This window comes from Jaculus jaculus, chromosome 2 (genome assembly GCF_020740685.1).
Source record: "Jaculus jaculus isolate mJacJac1 chromosome 2, mJacJac1.mat.Y.cur, whole genome shotgun sequence".
Classification (NCBI taxonomy): Eukaryota; Metazoa; Chordata; class Mammalia; order Rodentia; family Dipodidae; genus Jaculus; species Jaculus jaculus.
Genome location: NC_059103.1, coordinates 170,438,379 through 170,456,977, shown reverse-complemented (window position 1 = coordinate 170,456,977; position 18,599 = coordinate 170,438,379). Strand labels below are relative to the sequence as shown.

At 41.6% G+C, this 18,599-nt stretch overlaps 1 protein-coding gene across 5 annotated transcripts in view; it reads right to left on the bottom strand.

The window, feature by feature from the left end:
- The window catches only part of Vps13b (vacuolar protein sorting 13 homolog B), a 659,022-nt gene that overhangs the window by 17,234 nt on the left and 623,189 nt on the right, over positions 1-18,599 (bottom strand). For all 5 annotated transcript variants that reach the window (XM_045143281.1, XM_045143283.1, XM_045143282.1 and 2 more), the window contains 3 exons: positions 17,558-17,757; positions 6,224-6,342; positions 3,496-4,301 (listed from right to left, as the gene is read on the bottom strand). In XM_045143281.1, coding sequence (XP_044999216.1) covers positions 3,496-4,301; positions 6,224-6,342; positions 17,558-17,757 — 1,125 coding nt within the window. The remainder of the gene's footprint in view (positions 1-3,495; positions 4,302-6,223; positions 6,343-17,557; positions 17,758-18,599) is intronic.

The following is an 18,599-nucleotide window of genomic DNA, read 5'->3' as shown; positions in this document are numbered from 1 at the left end:
CTGGGGTGGGGCATTGTTCATGTAACCCTCCAGATGCCTAGGGTGGGGGTGGGTACCTTACTCTCCTTCAGATCAATCCTGGCTGGCCGACTGACCACTGAGTAGACTAGTCAGGGCACAGGCACAGGCTCAGAGGAGGTTCCTCCTGGGGCTACTGTGTGTCCACAGTCTCAGGCAGGAAGCAGAGGACAGGAAGCTCAAAGATTAGGTCAGTCAACTGCTCAAAATCTCTCACTGATGAGATATGGGGGTAAAATTTATATTTGTTTACCTGATACTATAGCCTGACCACTCTCACCCCACAATAGGTAGAGTGTAGAGAGAGGTTGTGAAATATTCTTTCTTGACGGGCAGTCTGTGGAGACCAAGATATAGCAGATGCCCCTTGGCATGCGCTGATCATAAAGTTCCCCTTGAGGGGTGGTCTAGAGACATCTCTGTTCCTCTCCCTTCAAAGACTTGACATTTGTAAAAGAGTACACCTCCTGCAAAGCAGAGTCCTTTATGACCACCAGCTGGTTCAGGTCAAGAATGTGGGGACACACACAGGGAAAAGGCTCAGCCATCTCCCTCAGCTCCTGCTCAGGAACTGGGGACCCTATCCTGCTCTTCCCAGTTACATGAAAGGTAGGGTTAGGGTTTCCTGAGTTACGATCACTGAAGCCTATGACTGATGGCTGTCTGTAGAGTACAGTCAAGAATCCAAGGATACTTACTCCTTACTAATATCCCTCCAAACATAATCACCCTTCAGTTCCATGAAGGATGGGCTCCAGCACCCCTACAAGCCCAGAATCAAAAGATGTTCAAGTCCCTTATGTAAAGTGGCATAGTATTTACACTGGGCCTGTGCAATTTCTGGATTACTAGTCATACCGGAGATGATGTAAAAGCTGTGTCAGAAGTTGCTCTACTCTACTTTTAAGACAAGAAACAGTCTACACATGCTCAGTACATATTCAATTCTTCTTCTTCTTCTTTTTTTTTTTATTGTTTTCACTCTTCAGTTGCTGGAATCTGAATCTGAAGATGTGGAGCTGTGGACACAGAGGGCCAGGCCATGGGTCTTGCTTAGTTGTTTGAAGGCTTCATATCAAACTGAGACTTGGATTTTTTCCTTTAAATAGCGTTACTTATTTCTGTTACTACTTATTTATTTTTAAAGCCTCTTCAAACTTCCCTAGCAATGAGGTCAGGGTGATTTCAACCGTCTCAGCCAGGACCTTTTTGAGTCCAGTGGGTGGACGCTGGCCCGAGTGACATGGAGGGGACCAGCTCCTTCACAGGCTGGGCTCTCCTTTCCTGCACAAGGATGCTGGGTCATTCTCCGTAAAGCTTGTCCACCCGGGGCTTGGCAGCCTTCTTCCATCTTCCATTTTCTACTTCAAGGATTGCTTTCTTTCAGATAATCTTCAGATTGACGATAGAGTTTTAGTGATGTATTTTTAACAGACTCTAAGTACTTGGCTCTATGAGGTTACTTTCTGGTATAGATTGAGGTTGGGATAGCTAGAAGATTTTTAAGTGAATTATAAAAAAAAATCCAGACAGAATGTTCTCATGAAATCTCAAAATACAAAACGAAAAAACAAAGAAATGACTTGAACACACAGGCTTGCAGCGGCCTTGGTTACTTGGGGGCTACTGGTGGAGTTTGTCTTCCAGCTCTTTTCAGTCGGGGAACCTCTCAACCTCAGCCTCAGCAGTGACCCTATTTTACCTTACTTCCTCCCTGGCCTCAGATCAGACTTCACTAACCTCCATGTCTGCTTTTTGTTAAAAGAAAAACTACCTGAGAGTACAAATTTCTAGAAAGTCTTGTAAATATGTCCTTCTTTTAAGTTTTAGACATTCTTACGTTTTTTTTTTTTTTTTTTTTTTTTTTTTTTTTTTTTTTTTTTGAGGTAGGGTCTCAGTCTAGCCCAGGCTGACCTGGGATTCATTATGGAATCTCAGGGTGGCCTGGAACTCATGGTGATCCTCTTACCTCTGCTTCCCAAGTGCTGGGATTAAAGGCGTGCGCCACCATGCCCGACCTATTATTTTTAAATGATTTATTAGCAAGAGGGAAATATTTTCTTTATCACTGTGTAAGCCATCAAAACAGTATCAGAACATTTTCCTCCATGAGAGAAAGGGGTTGCCACCATGATTCGATTCTGGAGGACATGCGCTCTTCCACTGTGATACAATGACTAGCATCTTACCACTGATGAAACAGGCCATTTGCTGCCACAATCTTAATCTGCTGTGGTAATCCTTTTATCAAGCAAGGCTTCAAAGAGGGCAGGAGAGAGGTTCTCTCCTTTATCACGTTCAGAAAGCCAGACTCCCAGGTTCACTACTGGAGAAGGCCGAGAAGGCATGGAGACTGCTCTCTGAACGCTGGGAACCATAAGGAGTCAGACTATAAAAATAACATGCTACAGAGTGAATGTGGCTTTGGTATAAAGTAGCCTGAGACCCCACAGACTCCAACCCCCAATCTTTAGCACACAGCAGCATCCATATAAAATGTGCACACAGGGGCTGAAGAGATGGTTCAGCAGTTAAAGGCACTTGCTTGAAAAGCCTGATGTCCAGTGTTCTATCCCCTAGTTCCCATGTAAAGCCAGATGCACTAAATGGTGCATGCATATGGATTTTGTTTACAATGGCAAGAAGCCCTGGTACACCCATTTTCACTCTCTGAGTGCCTTGTTCTCTCTTTCAAATACATAAATAAATAAAATATTCTTAAGAATGTATACATATATTAAACACCCCTTGCAGACTATTTGAGACAGACTGGAAATAGGAACCTTACCTCTCCCCCTGAATCTCTACCAAAATGACAGCCCTGGGACTGCAGGAGGTGACCTTCTTGTCATTAGGGAGAGGATGGAAAAGATGCGCGAGACCATTCTCCCTCTTTGGGAATGGGTCTGTGGAGCAGCTAAGCCACTCTAGCCTTCTCTTTGTACTCTGTCTGGATGTGCAGCGTGCTATGAGCATCTGAGAGCACACAGATCCTCTGAATTTCTCACTTATGGCTTTTCATGAGGAGGAGTGAAGAGAACTGACCTTCCAGAACTGGACTTCTTTTAAGCCCAAAAGCTGAGGGTCTGGCCTCAGCAGTGTGTTGAGAAAGGGTCTAGGGTCTGTGAGGTGCTAGAAAAGTGTTTGTTACATTGAATTAATTTCTAAATTATGTAACATATAAGCTATGATAGCTACTGTGGCTGGAGTTTTAAGTGCCAATCAAATGCCAGGTGCCTGGCATACTTTCATGGATCCTTTCAAGAATCTTAAAACCGACTTTATACATGAAGAAACAGACTCAGGGTGGTTTAAACAATTTGCCCAAACCCAACCATCACCTAGATTTAGATCTAGTTGTGTTGAAGCCCACATATCTTATCTATTGCTTCCTTACATTTTAAAATATGGTCCATTTTAAATGTGGTCCATTTTCCATTTCTGCCCAAGGTTCACAGCCTGAGTTTGTGTCCTTACCTGCTCTAAAAAGAGCCCCAGCAGCATAGTGCATAGCCAGGGCATGCACAAGCTGCCTTGCTGTGGTGAAGATGGGTCCTCTTTCAAACACAGAGAAGGAGAGAGGAGTGTGATCAGAGGCGATGTACAGCTTAAGGGAAGCATGGATGCTGACGAGCAGGTTCACTGGCTGTATGACCAGCTTTCGTAACTTCACTGGGTTCAGCAAGGCCCTGGCATGCTGTCTCACCTGCACAGGCAGCACCTGTCTACCCCCAGAGAGCTGTGTGTCCTGACCAGCTAGCCTGTTGCGAGGAAGGTAAGTGTCAAACAAAGTTTTGATGTAGTACACAAACGTGTCCTCCACATATAACCGGGCCGGTTTCAGTTCAAAACTGAACTCATTGACATCCAGCAGGAAGTCCTTCCCCTCAGTTATAGTGATGCAAAGTTTGATGAAGCAATTCTCCTTGTATTCTTCCAAGTCTTTGCTGGAGACCAGGAGATTCTGCATTTTGGAATAATGAGTAGGTTCTGTTTTCTCTCCCTGGCAGACCAAGACAGCAAAGTGGAAATTGGACTTGTTATAAAGCTGGTTGTCCAGCTGCAGGTCCCCACAGTAGACCTCCACACAGTATAGCTGGAAGAGAGTGGAGGCAGGCTCTTCCCCGGGGAGGGAATCAGCCATAGGAGCCACACTGAGAAAAACATTGTCCAGCGTGAGCCTCAGAAGTTCAGATGAGGCTTTTTGGTGAGTGAGGTCGTCGCACACAGCCAGGCTCAACTGGGTCATGAACATTTTAAAGGTAACCACCTTCTCCAGAGTTCTAGAGGAATGGAAAAGAACATTAGTCTCCCTCTGTTTTCTGTATTCTTTTCTTTTTTAATTCAGTGCCTTATTAAACACCTCCTGATGGGACAGATTCTCATAAGAAACAAATGAGAACTCTACTTTCAGTACATCATGTCTGGACAGAGCCAGCCACACTTGAAGAGTGTTGGGAAATGTTCCCAATGGGACTATTACAAGCTCTTGTCATGTTTCTGTATGTGTTTCCCTTATCAACACCAGATTTTTTCCAACAAAATCCTTTAGTTTGTATGTACTAATTCTGTCTTGATTACAGGCAGAAAGATAAATAAAACAAATAGGACTCCTAAGTTAAAGTAAAGGAGGTAAGAGGAAGAGCAGTATGGACCCACTACACTGCCCTCTCCCACTGTTCTGCCCCCCCTCCATTTCTAGAGCTGAAGGTCACGGCTGGGATGAACATGGGTGAACTCCTCCCCCCATGTGCACTGCAGGATACTGCACTCACCTGCTCAAGGCTATCATTCCAGAGATGCACCTGTCTTATATCACCTTTCTCCTCATTACTAGCAGCTCATCAACATGCTGTTCTTTCTCTTCTTTTAGTACAAACCCCTCTTATAACTCCACTTCCTTTTCTAGCTAGTTCTCTTTTCTCTGATTCTCTTTACATAATTACGCCAAAGCATTTCAACACACATTGTCTCCTATTCCTCTTCTTCCCTTCTCTCTTGTTGCAAACAGGTTTGCACTTACCATGTTATGACACCAATTTACATTTGTATGACAACTTCATATGATGAAATATCTTTGTTTTAATAAGTACTATCTCCTATCTTATGTTTGCATTTATTTGATTATTTATATTTCCTCTTCTTATAGTTATCTGTTCATGTGTCTCTTGTTTTGGTTTTGGAAGAAGGGGATATCTTTACATTATTCTTTTAAAAAATCTTTTGGAGTGTGTGAAGAGTATTGCGGTATGGTTGGTGTGTGATGTGATGTGTGTGCAGAGATGCATGTGGAGGCCACAGAACATCAACTGTCCTCTTGCTTTTGCTCATCTGCCCGTTTCCTGAGTTGGGAGTTTCTCACTCTGTCCAGAGCTGCTGGTTTTTGTCAATTCTTTTGGCTAGCTAGCTAAGTCATTCTCCACCGTCTCCAATCCTCCCTGCCCTATGCATGGGCATAGCCAGCTATTTACATGAGTGCTGGAGATCAAACTTGGATGTTCTCAAACCCTCACTGCTGGCACAACAAGTATTCTTAATTGCTGAGCAATCTTTTCAGTGCCTCTTTACATTATTCTTATTGAATCAGATGACTTATACTTATTTTATTTTATTTTGATTTGTTTGGGGCAGGGTCTCATCCTAGTCAAAGCTGACCTGGAATTCACTTTGTAGCCCAGGCTGGTCTTGAACTTATGGCGATCATCCTACCTTAGCCTCCTGAGTGCTGGGAATAAAGGTGTGTGCCATATGTCTGGCTAATGATTTACTTTAAGTAAAGGAGATTGGTTCTTATCTTGGTTCAAGTTTTAAACCTGATGTCAGCACTCAGTCCAAAGAGGGAGTGTTCCGGTAGGAGGTCTATTTTTATTTGGGGTCACCACAACTGCTGAGCTGGCATGGGGATATGGAAATCTAAGCCTGCATTCTGTGCTTATTAATGGTCTAATTGTGAGATTCATGCCTTAGCTTATAAATCATTTTGTTAAACTTACCATAGAAGAACTGGGGACTCAAAATTAAGATAATATATTGCTTCCTATGTATGTTGTAGGCATAATTCAATGTTAGTAACTAGGTCCTTATGCATTAAATGATAACTAAAAGCTTTAGTATGTATGTGGGGATGACAAGAATGGTAAGTAATAGGGTACAACTTTATAATTTGCAGGCTTCTGTAAATGTACTATGAAACAATCAGACCTACCTGCCGGCATTGGTTAGAAGAGGGCCTGCCTTTCCTTCTGGGGCTATGGTGATGAAGACTGTACCACACTGATGGGCCGTGTCCACGTATACACAGCCAAAGCCAGTGAGGAACACAACCTGCCAAAAGAATATTCAGAACCTACTTAAGAGAAATTAACAGAACACCACTGAAATGGCTGACTTTGGATATCTCAAGCTCAGATTCAATGCCACAAACACTTCCTGGTTATATTTCTTTATATCCATGTGTACAAGCTATTTAGTTGACTTGAAATGAATAAAAAAAAAATCAAATCCAGATTTTTCAATATCCAGCTGTAAAGTTCATAGAAAAAAAAATGATGGATGATGGGGCATGAGTGTCTTCATTTTCTAGTACTTTGGAATTGGCAACTAACCCCGTATGGGCTGGAGGCCAGCCATGAGGCCAGCTTCCTATGTGCATATGAAACTCTGGGAAAAAGTTAACTCAGGACTTGAAATGCAATGTAGAAACTCTTCATACTTCTGAGTGTTAACTTACTATTAAAGGGGTGCCCTCGTTTGCTGGGTACAAAAAAAATCATACCTCCAAACCCAACAGCAAGGTCCAAGGGCCCTCACATAAATTTCAGAAGTTTAGGTAGATTAATTTGCCTAGAGCCAAAATTAATTTTTCTACCAGGAGAAGGTGGACAAAAATCTAACCTCTCCTCTATTTCAGAAGCCAGGCCAGCAAAACAGATGTCCTTTTAGTATTAAATACCAACATTACTCACATGGATGAATATTTGAAATCAGAGTAGAGCTATGTGAAAAACAACTCTAAGAACATCATGTTCACAGCCAGGATTACCTGAGGGCAGAGGCAAGAGCCTCCTTGTGCTTGGGAATGTTGATTATGATGATTTGCAATAAGTTCACACCTGACCCTTTTTTATTAATAGGACAGCAAAGAAAAGAGTAAAGACTGATAATTCCTGAGTGAAGAAACAAAAATAGCATTTGCTTGGCAAATAATGAATGTATTTTTATTTTGACCATACAAAGTGGTCTAGAAAAAGGACACACAGACCATATGACAGAGTCATAGACTCACATTTGGAAGCAATGTCAAGGTCACTGGGATTTCTTTTTCTTGTGCAATGGCTCCCCCCTCAGAAATCTTCAGCTTCCAGCACACCTGGATATCATTTCTGACTCTTCTTCCTCTTCCCTCCTATAGCCCAGTTGTGATCTGATCCTCTGCCGAGCTGCCACTTTAGTCCAGACCCTGCTCACACTCACCACTCCCCGTGACTAGGGGCACTAGGACAACCACCTCCCTCAATCCTTTAACAATCCTGCGCATCTTTCACAGACAGCTTAAAGAATGCCTTATTCCATGAGGCTATTTTTTTTTCTATTCCCTTCCTCAATTCTACATTTTAAAGGCAGTGAAACTACATTTCTACTTGATCATAAATTTTATTCTTTGTGTGTTATAGTTAGCCATTTATAGGTCTGACTCAATCAGATTATAACCTTCTTGAGAACAAGAATGAGTCAATTTTCTATATCTGTATTCTCTGAGGACAAGTCTCTCAAACACACTGTTTTCCAAAGATAACTGTTTTAAAGGATTCTATATCACAAATTTGCTCTATTTTTACAACATAAGGAGTCAACTTAATTATCATAAAATTTGAATTGAAATGATTCAGCTCACAAATCTAAAGCTAAATAAATATTCTTGGAGAAATATTCCTAGTTATAAAAGCCATGCCTATGTATAATATGCTTTCTACAAGGTTAAGAGATGTGGGATCATTCATTTTGCACAAACCTTTGTAAGGCTCTCTGCTCCCATTTATGTTCTGTTTTCTCATGGACTGTCTATAACTTATTTCCATGACCCCGGTTTTTAGCAGGGAGTGCTAAAAATCAGAACTACCATCCCTCGAAGGAGGGAAAGAAAGAATCAAAGTAAGGAAATGCCTAGAATCCAGCTCATTCTTGGAGTAATCTTACATGTTTAAATGTTCCAAGACAATAAAGACAAGGCAGGCTGGTGGTTTCTGTTAACTCTCAAGGAGGCTTTTGAAAGGAAGAAAAATGACCTTAAGTTTTTGGTACTTCTGGCCCGAACTGTGGACTTTGGAGATAGATTTTGTTGGGTGTTCCTTTCCTTACATACTGAAAATGGAAGAAACAGATTTTACCCTATAACACTTTTCTTTTCTCTTTTTGCATGTAGACCAACCAATCATAATTCCATGCACACTGCAGAAGGAGCAGTTAGGAAATTAGGTACCCACAGGAACTAGGTCCCTGTAATCAGGACCTCAGAAACTTAAGGTAAATTCTCATTTTCATGTGATGGCATCATCATTTAATCATTTCACTCAGTCTTTTGGAAATACTGAAAGAATATCTACTAAGAATTGGTTATCAGAGATGCTAAAGTCATATCTATAAATTGCTCATAGCCCAGGGGACAAAAAGCAAAGTATACAGATAATGATGCAAACTAACAGTTCTAGGGTAGAGGTGTGTGCAATGCTTCTCCCTTTAAGTGCGGACCATCCTGGTTCCTGTGCAGGCCACAAATGCAAAGACAGATGTCCATTTTCTTTAGCACTTTCACTCAGTGCCTGGCTCTCGGTAAAAACAGGAAATAATCTGAATTACCAGTTTTAAAAGGCAGCTCCTGGAGCACAGCTCTCTAGCATCAGCCTTCTTCTATAGCAGCATGGGAGGATGTTCTCCAGCACTTGCAGTTTGGTGCAGCCATCAGTCTTGGCTAGTGGGTTAAAGGTAGAACTGGCATGTGCTACTAATGAACCAAAGCATAAAAGGGCCATCTTTCCTTTCCTGCTGCAGAGACTAAATGAGGGTTTTCTGTCCCAGATCAATGTTGGGCCAAATTGGTTATATTCCTATTGCTGGAAATAAAGGTTTATTAGAACACAACTGTGTTCACTTATTTACATATTATCTGTAATTATAAGAGTTGAGAAGTTGAGGCAGAGACTTTATGGCCTCCTGTTATAGAAAGCAGACATATTAATTGGACATTTTGGCAGGAGTTTGGAAGACCAGAATGTTGAGAGAAATATAAACAGTGGAGGCCTGTCTCATCAGGTTTCAGAGTGGACCAAGGACTCTATTTGGTACTAGGACAGAAACCATTCATTCTATATTCTGACAAACGATCTGGATGCATTATGCCCATTTCCTGACCATGTGAATGACACTGTGTTCAAATGTAATGAATTAAGTTGTTTGGTAGTAGAATTTAGGTTTATTCTTTAGGTAGGTTCTCACTCTAGCCCAGGTTGACCTGGAACTCGCTCTGTAGGTCTAGACTGGTCCTGAACTCATGGTGATCCTCCAAACTCTGCCTCCTGAGTGCTGGGATTAAAGGTGTGTGCCACCATACCTGGTTTGGCAGAAGAAATTTTAAAGCAATACAGCATCCATATGTGGCATGGTTAATGCTCACATAACCATAGTAATAGATAGTAAAAAGATTTGAAAGATAGGTAGTTCAGCAAGTAATGTGATTGAGTTTCAAAATGCACACAAAGTGAGTGCAGAGAAACCAGCTGTAATTGTGAAGAGATTTCTTCCACTAAAAAGAAACCCCAAACTCTTCAACTAGGATAATATGAAAGGTGCCCTGAGAATAAGACCCCACCCACTGAGGGCTCCAACTTGTGAAAAAAACAAATTAACTTAAGATAGCCTAACCTGAGAATGCCTCTGATGGGGTTTCCTGCTTAAAAACAACTATTTACTGGAACATGGCTACACCACTGAAAACAATTGCTTTCCCTCCCCAAGCAACTATTACTGTTCTGGTACTTTATGTTGATTATCAAGTCAATAAAACTATGAACCATCTGTGAGAAATTGCCTAGGCTCTAGAGAAGCCTGTGAGTGACCATCATGATTAGGTTAATAGAGGTGGGAACACCTACCTTAACTGTCAGTGGTACCCTTCCATGGGTCTGGGTCCTGAACTACAGAAAAAGGACAGAGCTGGCTGAGCTCTCTGTAGTGTACATATAGTGTTTGAGATAAAACAGCATTCCATACAAATTTATGTCAATATTACTTAAGGTGTTTGTACTGGGAAGGCAGGAACAAGAACTGAAGCAGAGACTCTAAGAAAAGTTTGCTTGGAGTCTAGAAATCAATCTTGGTTTCACAGAAGTTGAGTTTGAGTTGCTTATAAAGCACTTCAGGCCAAGATGTTTGGTAGATAGCTGGAAGCAGATTTGGAGCTTAGAATATAAGGGCCAGAGAGATATCTGGGAGTGATTGGGTGATAACAGTAGCTAAAGCATTGAGATGAATGAGATATCCAGAAAGGATGAGAGAGAAATTTCAAAGATGATTAAAGTAGAAAAGCTTGGATAGGGATGAAAAGAAAACAGTTGATACTTTGGATGTAATTTTTCCCTCTGCTTTGTTTTTGAAAAATATTTCAGGGTAATCATGACTTCTCAGGATCTCTGGAAACAGCTGTGGCTCTGCCATCACAAACTGTGAACCTGGAGGAGGCTCTAGCTCTGGGCTCTTGGCAGACATGAGTTGGTGTGAACTTCCTGGTATCAATTCTAGACCTAACATGGTTTGGGGAAAGGTAAGATAAATGAGCAAGAAGCCAAAATACCGTCAATACACATTTCTAAACCAGGTACTCACTTTTATTGACAACATTAGTTCATCAAGGAGCTTAAGGTGTCTGATACTGTTAATGATGTGAACTGTCATGTTCAGTTTAATGTGTTTTGGGCCACATTTTCTTTTTTAAATTAATTTGAGAGGTGGGGTAGATAGACAGAATGGACGCACCAAGGACTCTAGCCACTGGAAATGAACTCTAGACACATGTGCCATTTTGTGCATCTGACTTACGTGAATTCTGGAGAATAGAACCTGGGTCCTTGGGCTTTGCAGGTAAGTGCCTTAACTGTTAAGCATCTCTCTAGCCCCACAATTTCTATTGTTTATTTATTTATTTGAGAGCAACAGACAGAGAGAGAAAGAGGCAAGCAGACAGAGAGAGAGAGAATGGGCATGCCAGGGCCTCCAGCCACTGCAAATGAACTCCAGATGCGTTGTGCCCCCTTGTGCATCTGGCTAACGTGGGTCCTGGGGAGTTGAGCCTCAAACCGGGGTCCTTAGGCTTCACAGGCAAGCGCTTAACCGCTAAGCCATCTCTCCAGCCCAACCCCACATTTTCTTATTGTAGAACTGCAGGGTAGCAGTTTGGTGTTAACAGCTGACTAAACCCAGTAATGCGCAAAGTGTCCAGTGACTCTCCACAGTATGGTGGCCTTGGATTTGTTCTGTTCAACATAGTTATTAATGGCTTGGTTGAATATGTAGAATGTATGCTCAACACATCACTGGATGACATAAAGCTACCATGGATACTTAATGCTACATGACAGTACCACAAAATTTTTTAAAAATGAATTCAAACAAGCTAGAGTAGGCCAATAACAACAAGACTTTATTGGGGATAAATGTAAAGTTTTGTCATTGTCATTGTCAAAAAGTCAACTGTATAGTAAGTCATATGGTAAAGACATGAGGGGTGTGGTTGACCACAGTTCAGTAATAACAAACAATCTGAGCTTGTTAATATAAAGCTAATTCAACCTTCTACTTTATTAATGGAAGCACAGGAAAGTAATAGCTGGTTAGACCACATTTGGAATATGATGTGTAATTCCAGCTGCCAGATTTTAAAAAGGGAGCATAACACATTGGTGTGTTCACACTTCGGTAACTGTGGTGATGTGTCTGGAAATCACATTTATTAAAGGAGTGATTAAAGGAACCAGAAATGTTTGGCCTGGATAAGGGAACACTGAAGAGAAGATGTATAAGCTTGGGCTGCAGAGATGGCTTAGTGGTTAAGGCGCTTGCTGATGAAGCCTAAGGACCTATAGGTTCAACTTCCCAGAACCCATATAAGCCAGATGCACATGGTGGCACATGCAACTGCAGTTGAGGCCCTGGTGAGCCCATTCTCATTCTCTCTATCTCTCATAAATAAATATAAGCTTTTTTTTTTTTTTTTTTTTTTTTAAGAAAGAGAAGACGTAAAGCTGCCATCAGAAAAATATACTATGACTGGATTGAAGGGAACCAAATAGGCTGTGATGTCCTAGAGGGCAATGCAAGGATGAAAGAGTGGTTGATGCCGAGAGACGGTTTTCAGCAAGATCACGAACAAGGTTTCTCACAATCCCTTGGAATAAGCCACAGCTATGCCATGTTGAGATAAGATGTCATGAGGTACTGTTTTAACCTGTACTCTGTAGCCAAGGGAGGACTCCACAGGTCAGTATGTGACCTCAGCTTGGCGTAGGAATAGCCAGAGTGGATGACATATGAGCAGACCCAGATGCCAGCCTAATTGTACTTAGTTGTCACTGATTAAGCCTCCAACCTCTCATTAGTAAATAAACTTAAAAATGAATTGCCCTGATGATCTTAGTCTTTGCAGTGATTAAAGCCTCTAGCTTAGATTTGCTGTTTTACTGCATCTATTACTCAAGTGCTTGGGGTTGATATTACATCTTACTGAAAGCCAAAATTCGGTACATGATAGATCCTCAAAATCACTTTTTTTTTGAGCAAAAAAGTGAAAGAAATGGAGACTGTGTGAAGCATTTTGTAGAGGGCACAGAGCTACTAGGCACAGAGGTACTGCTACTCTGCCCATCCTTCCCAAATGCAATAACTTTGAGAATAGTAGGAACACTGACTAAGTACTTCTGTTAATGGCAATTGGTCACTGTAATTTTTAAGAAGGGAGGTTCCTTGCGATGGGAAAATTTTCGTAGACTTTGGGATTGCTCAGCTTGAGCATTTTCCTTTGCCATCTCAATGACTTAGAAATTATTGGAGGCTGGAGAGATTGCTCAGTGGGTAAGACTGCTTGTGGCTCAAGCAAGAGGATCTATGTTCCATCCACAGCTTCTGCATAAAAAGCCAGGTATGGCCATGCATACTTATAATCTCAGCACTCAGTGGGGCAGAGATGGAAAAATAATTAAGGGAGAAGTGTTGAGGCTCCCCGGTCAGCCATTTTAACCAAAAATGGCAGCTCTAGGTTCAATGAGAGACTTTGTCTCAAGGAAAAAAAAGTGGAAGAGTGATATAGGAGGACACCTGATGTTCTACTCTGGCCTCTACAAGGGCACTCACACACACATTTAAATACAGAAATTACTTTGCACAAACAATACAAGACTTAAGATAAAAGCCAAACTCCTGTGAGGAGCCTCAGTTGCTTATCAGGTTTGGTGTAAATGCCTTATAAGACCTTACTGTCTTTTTTCTTTCCTTCATGCATGTCTTTAATCCAGCACTTGGGAGGCAGAGGTAGAGGATCACTGTGAGTTCAAGGCCATCCTTGAATACATAGTGAATTCCAGATCATCCTGGGCTAGAATGAGCCCTTACCTCAAAACCAAAAACCAAAAACCAAAAGACCATGCACCTATTCTGAGCCCCTAAGCTTCAAACATGTTTTCTTTTTCTCCCTAGAAAAAAATCCTCCCCACCTGGCCCACTCTTCTAATTCATGAGTATTTTACCTGTAAGGTGCAGGTGTCTGGACCTTCACCCAGAGACACACGTCTAATCCTCAGAGGGTCTACAGTGCTCCCTTCCAGAATACCTGTTCCCTTCCCTTACAGCTCCTATCAGTTTGATGATATGGCAGCATGTGTTATTTGCTTATTACCTATCTCCACCACAGTTTATTTCCATAGCATGGACTAAGTTCTGTCTTTGCTCAGTACACTTTATGTAGTCCCAGCACCAAGATTAATGGGTGGTACATATTGGAAATCCAGCATTTGTTGACTGAATGAAGAAAGTTTTACAATGCTTGCTAGTTACCCAATAACTTCTATGTTGCTATCTTGCTTTGAATTTTTCAGTATCACATTGCCTGTCATAAAGAAGGCTTCTGATGAGCAGAAGTTGAAAGCCCCATACGAAATAGGATCTAAGCTATTTTGCTGATAAGATCAAGTTTATGATTTAGAATTATCCATATATACTTGAGTGATAGGGCCTTTTGCTGCTGCAAATAAACTCTGGATGCATGTACCATTTTGTGCACCTGGCTTTACATGAGTAATGGAGAACTGAACTTGGACTAGCAGGCTTCTCAAGAAAGTGTCCTTAACCATTGAGCAATCTCTCCAGCCCCAAAGGATACTTCTTTTTGAGGTTATAAATCTATTTACAAGAATTATTTCACATATTCAATTTTTTTTACTTATATAAGACTGCCCTATATACAAAACTGAGCCTGGGAACACAGCTTGGACTGACAAAAGGTAAAGGAGTTTTATTCCTTGAGGCATATTGGAGATTTTGAAGTGTTTTAATTCTGCTGACTTAGGTTAGTGTTGAAAGTCACATCTTGGCTCTCAAAGACCAAGGGCTAAGAAGAATTTCTGGTAGACAAGCCCATTCTTAACTAGGGCTACTCTCCTATCAGGACTTAGCTCTTTCCCTCCCTAGTGATCTATATGCCTAGGGGTACTGTTGAGGGGATGTCAGTGAGGGTCTGAAAGACATCTTCCTCCACAGGAAGAAGTACACCATGGTCTGAAGGACATAATGGCACACAGCTCCTGAAAGATAAATGGGAGCATGAGTCTCCACAGGGTCATCTGACCACGGATGGTGAGGGTGTTGGAAAGTGAGCCCTTCTCCAGCTCTGAAGTATCCCTGACTACAAAGGGTTGAGGAAACTTAGAATGGACAGGAATTCCCAAAATATGGTTTGGCAGGTAGAATACCTATTGTAAAGAATTTGCTAGACGCACATAAGATTTCTAAAATCTTTAAACTCACACAGGGGTTCAGGAATGCTTGAGAAACTCACAGTATTATTCATTTGGTAAATCAATGAGACTGACACCATTTCCGGGGGCTGCACACACCTGGCAGATTTCTCACTGCTCATCACATGAGCACTGCTGATGGGTACACGGGAGTCCATCATGACTGGGGGCACTTCCAGCTGCTCAGCTATCCCTGCTAGCTTTTGTCCTTGGCTGATCCTTCATCTGTTTCACAGCTATTGCTCTTAGCTTCCTCCCTCATTTCCTCTCTCTTAGCAGATCATTCCTTACACACTTCACCAACAAATAAACTCAATGTCACCAAGAACCTATTCACTTAACATTCCAGCCCTACCCCTCCACATGGCTCCATCTATACCTGTGCCTATGAGCGACTCTTCCTTTGTCGGAGAAGCAGAAGTGTTCCTTCTTGTAACTGGACGTGCTTTGCCTATGCCTTCTGCTTCTCTGGCACATTCTCACTCATATTCTCTCCTCTCCTTCCTGGCTTCTCTCCTACAACATGTGAAGAACTTCCTCCCTCATTTTTATGGCCATACTCCTTAAGAGAACACGTCTCACTTGCTTCTCAATGCACTGCCCAGCCCCCAGAAACATTTCTATTCACTTGAACTTGCAAACATTCTCAACGTTACCTTGCCCAGCTTCTTAGCAGGGTTTCCACCTACCTTATGGGGTTTTCCTGTCACCACTGCTCAGTCTCTCCTTCCACCACATGGTTTCCCCACCCTCATCTTTTTGGCTGTTCTGTATTTGCAGCCTGCAGTTTCTTCAAGTTACACCTAGGACCCTCTTGGCTACTTTATACAATCTCAATAACTACAGCTTCTTACTTGGTCCATTCATTTGGTGATTGACTTCTATTGATAATTATTAAGGGCCGGGGTGGTAGTGGTGCTCAATAGATAGTACACTTGCTAAGTTTGGACTCCCAGGGACCCAAATAAAGCCAGATGTCCCACAGCACATATCTGTAACCCAATGCACCTATGGCAAGATGGGAAGAAGCAACTGAAGGACCCTGAAGCTTGTGAACCAGTTAGCCTGGAATATGCAGCAGCAGACAACAAGAGATTCTACCTCAAAACAAGGTAGAAAGTGATGCACAACACCTGTGCTGTGACACACATATGCTCTTTACACACATACAAACACACACACACACACTTGATTCATACCATAAATACACATATGTGCAAAAATATTTTAATGTGTTGTAAGGTACTCTGCTATAAGCTGAGGGCAATTATATTATGTTTCTAACCACCAGGAATCTTGATGTGGTAGGAAATCTTTAAAGAAAGTAAGTGTAGAGTTGGGCATGGTGGCTCTTGCTCTTAATCTTAGCACTAGAGAGGCGGAGGTAGGAGGATTCCTTGAGTTTGAGGCCAGCATGAAGCTACAGAGTGAGTTCCAAGTTAGCCTGGGCTACTTGGAAAACAAAAAAAGGAAAAGGAGAAAGTGTGTGCAAACTAGATGTCCATTGCCCATCAACAAATTATAAAGAAAGCATTATGGTAGAGAAAAACTAAATTATGTCATTTTCAAGAAGGGGATGGAATTAGAAATTAGAATATAAAATGAAATAGGGCAGACTTGGGAAGACAAGGATCACATGTTTTCTTTCATATGCAGATGCAATATTAAAAAACAATTGACATGAAAGTAGGAGAAGTACTATTTAGGAAGATAAAGGGGTCTGTGTGAGGGGCATAAGAGAGGACGTGAGGACTTTGACAATGATTACAGTATATGATATACATACATTTGGGGTAAAAAAATGACATCCTTGACTTGCATTTTATAACTCTTTGTTATTTTTTAATACAAATTAAATCAATCCCACTTATAGAATTTTGAATGGTTAATGCTAAAAAGAAAAAAAGAAAGAGGCACAATTAAATGCTATAGATGTTATAATCAGGTAAGAGGGTACAGAGGATGAAGCAGGAAACTCTCATAATGCTTTCCTGTTGTTGGGCAATGGACATCTAACTTGCTTCCCTTTCTTCCCCTCTCCTTTCCTCCCACCATTCTCTTCCTTTCTTCAAAAGAGAATGTCCTGGAGTTCTAGGAAAGAAAAATGAAGGGTTTCTAAGCAAAGGAGTGGCATGTACTTAGTGCTCCTGAACATGTACACTGCAGTTAGGCAGAGTTGGATAAAAATGTAGCCACAACTCCATTCCCCCCAAACCCCCCCCCCCACCATTTTATTTTGTTTGTTTCCAGGCTAGGTCTCACTATAGCCCAGGCTGACCTGGAACTCAAAGTGATCCTATCTCTGCCTCAGCTGGGACTAAAGGCTCGTGTGTGTGTGTGTGTGTGTGTGTGTGTGTGTGTGTGTGTATCTCTCTCCCTCCCTCCCTCTCCCAACTCAGCCTTGCCCTTCTTTAATAATGCATGGGACCTTAGAAAAGGCAATTTTCTTCTGGGCCTTGAAAGTACCCACATGGTCCACTGACCTGTGTTCCCTGACTGTTGATATCGATGGCATCACTCCATTCAGTTGTTATTTCTTCAAGCAATTCTACCCTCAAAAGGAGGCTAGGAAGTAAGTCTCTCGTCTTGCAGTCTGGATAACTGGAGATCTGATGATATAGCTCATGATGAACTGAGCTTTCAGAAGGAATTTTTCTGCAATAAACCTCAAACTTTGGAATATCTGAAATAAAAAAGGCATATGCAGACAAGTTTTAAAGACAAAGACTTAGGAATAAGAAATAATTTGGAAAAATAAACTTCTTGGGCCTGGGAGATGTTCAGTGGTTAAAGGCACTTGCTTACAAAAGCCTGTTAACCCTGGTTCAATTCTCCAGTATACATGTAAAGCTGGACACAAAAAGTGGTACATGCATCTGGCATTTGTCTGCAGTGGCAAAAAACCCTGGCATGGCCATAGACTTCCACATAAGTAAATCAAAATCAAAATAAGAAATAGGGCTGGGGAGATGGATCAGTGGTTAAAAGTACTTGCTTGCAAGACCTGTTGGCTCAGTTCAATTCCCCAACACCCACATAAAGCCAGACCAATGCAAATAGTGGTGCATTTGTTTGAAGCAGCAAGAGGCCCTGTGCATGTGTGTGTGTGTACACACACACACATATATGCAAATCAATCAATAAAAATATTTAAAAAACAAACTTCTTAAGAAGGTATGAATAATACCTTTACTTATTTAATAAGCATTCTTAAAGGATTACAGGTATCTACTAAGTCAAAAACCTTCAAAAAGAATATCAGGACTGGAGAGATGGCTTAGCAACCGGTTAAGTGCTTGCCTGTGAAGCCTAAGGACCCTGGTTCGAGGCTTGGTTCCCCAGGACCCATGTTAGCCAGATGTACAAGGGGGCACACGCGTCTGGAGTTCATTTGCAGTGGCTGGAAGCCCTGGTGTGCCCATTATCTCTCTTTCTTTGTCACTCTCAAATAAATAAATGAGAATGAACAAAAAAAAATTAAAAAAGAATATCAGTTCTCTATTAATTTCAATGCTTTAAAATATA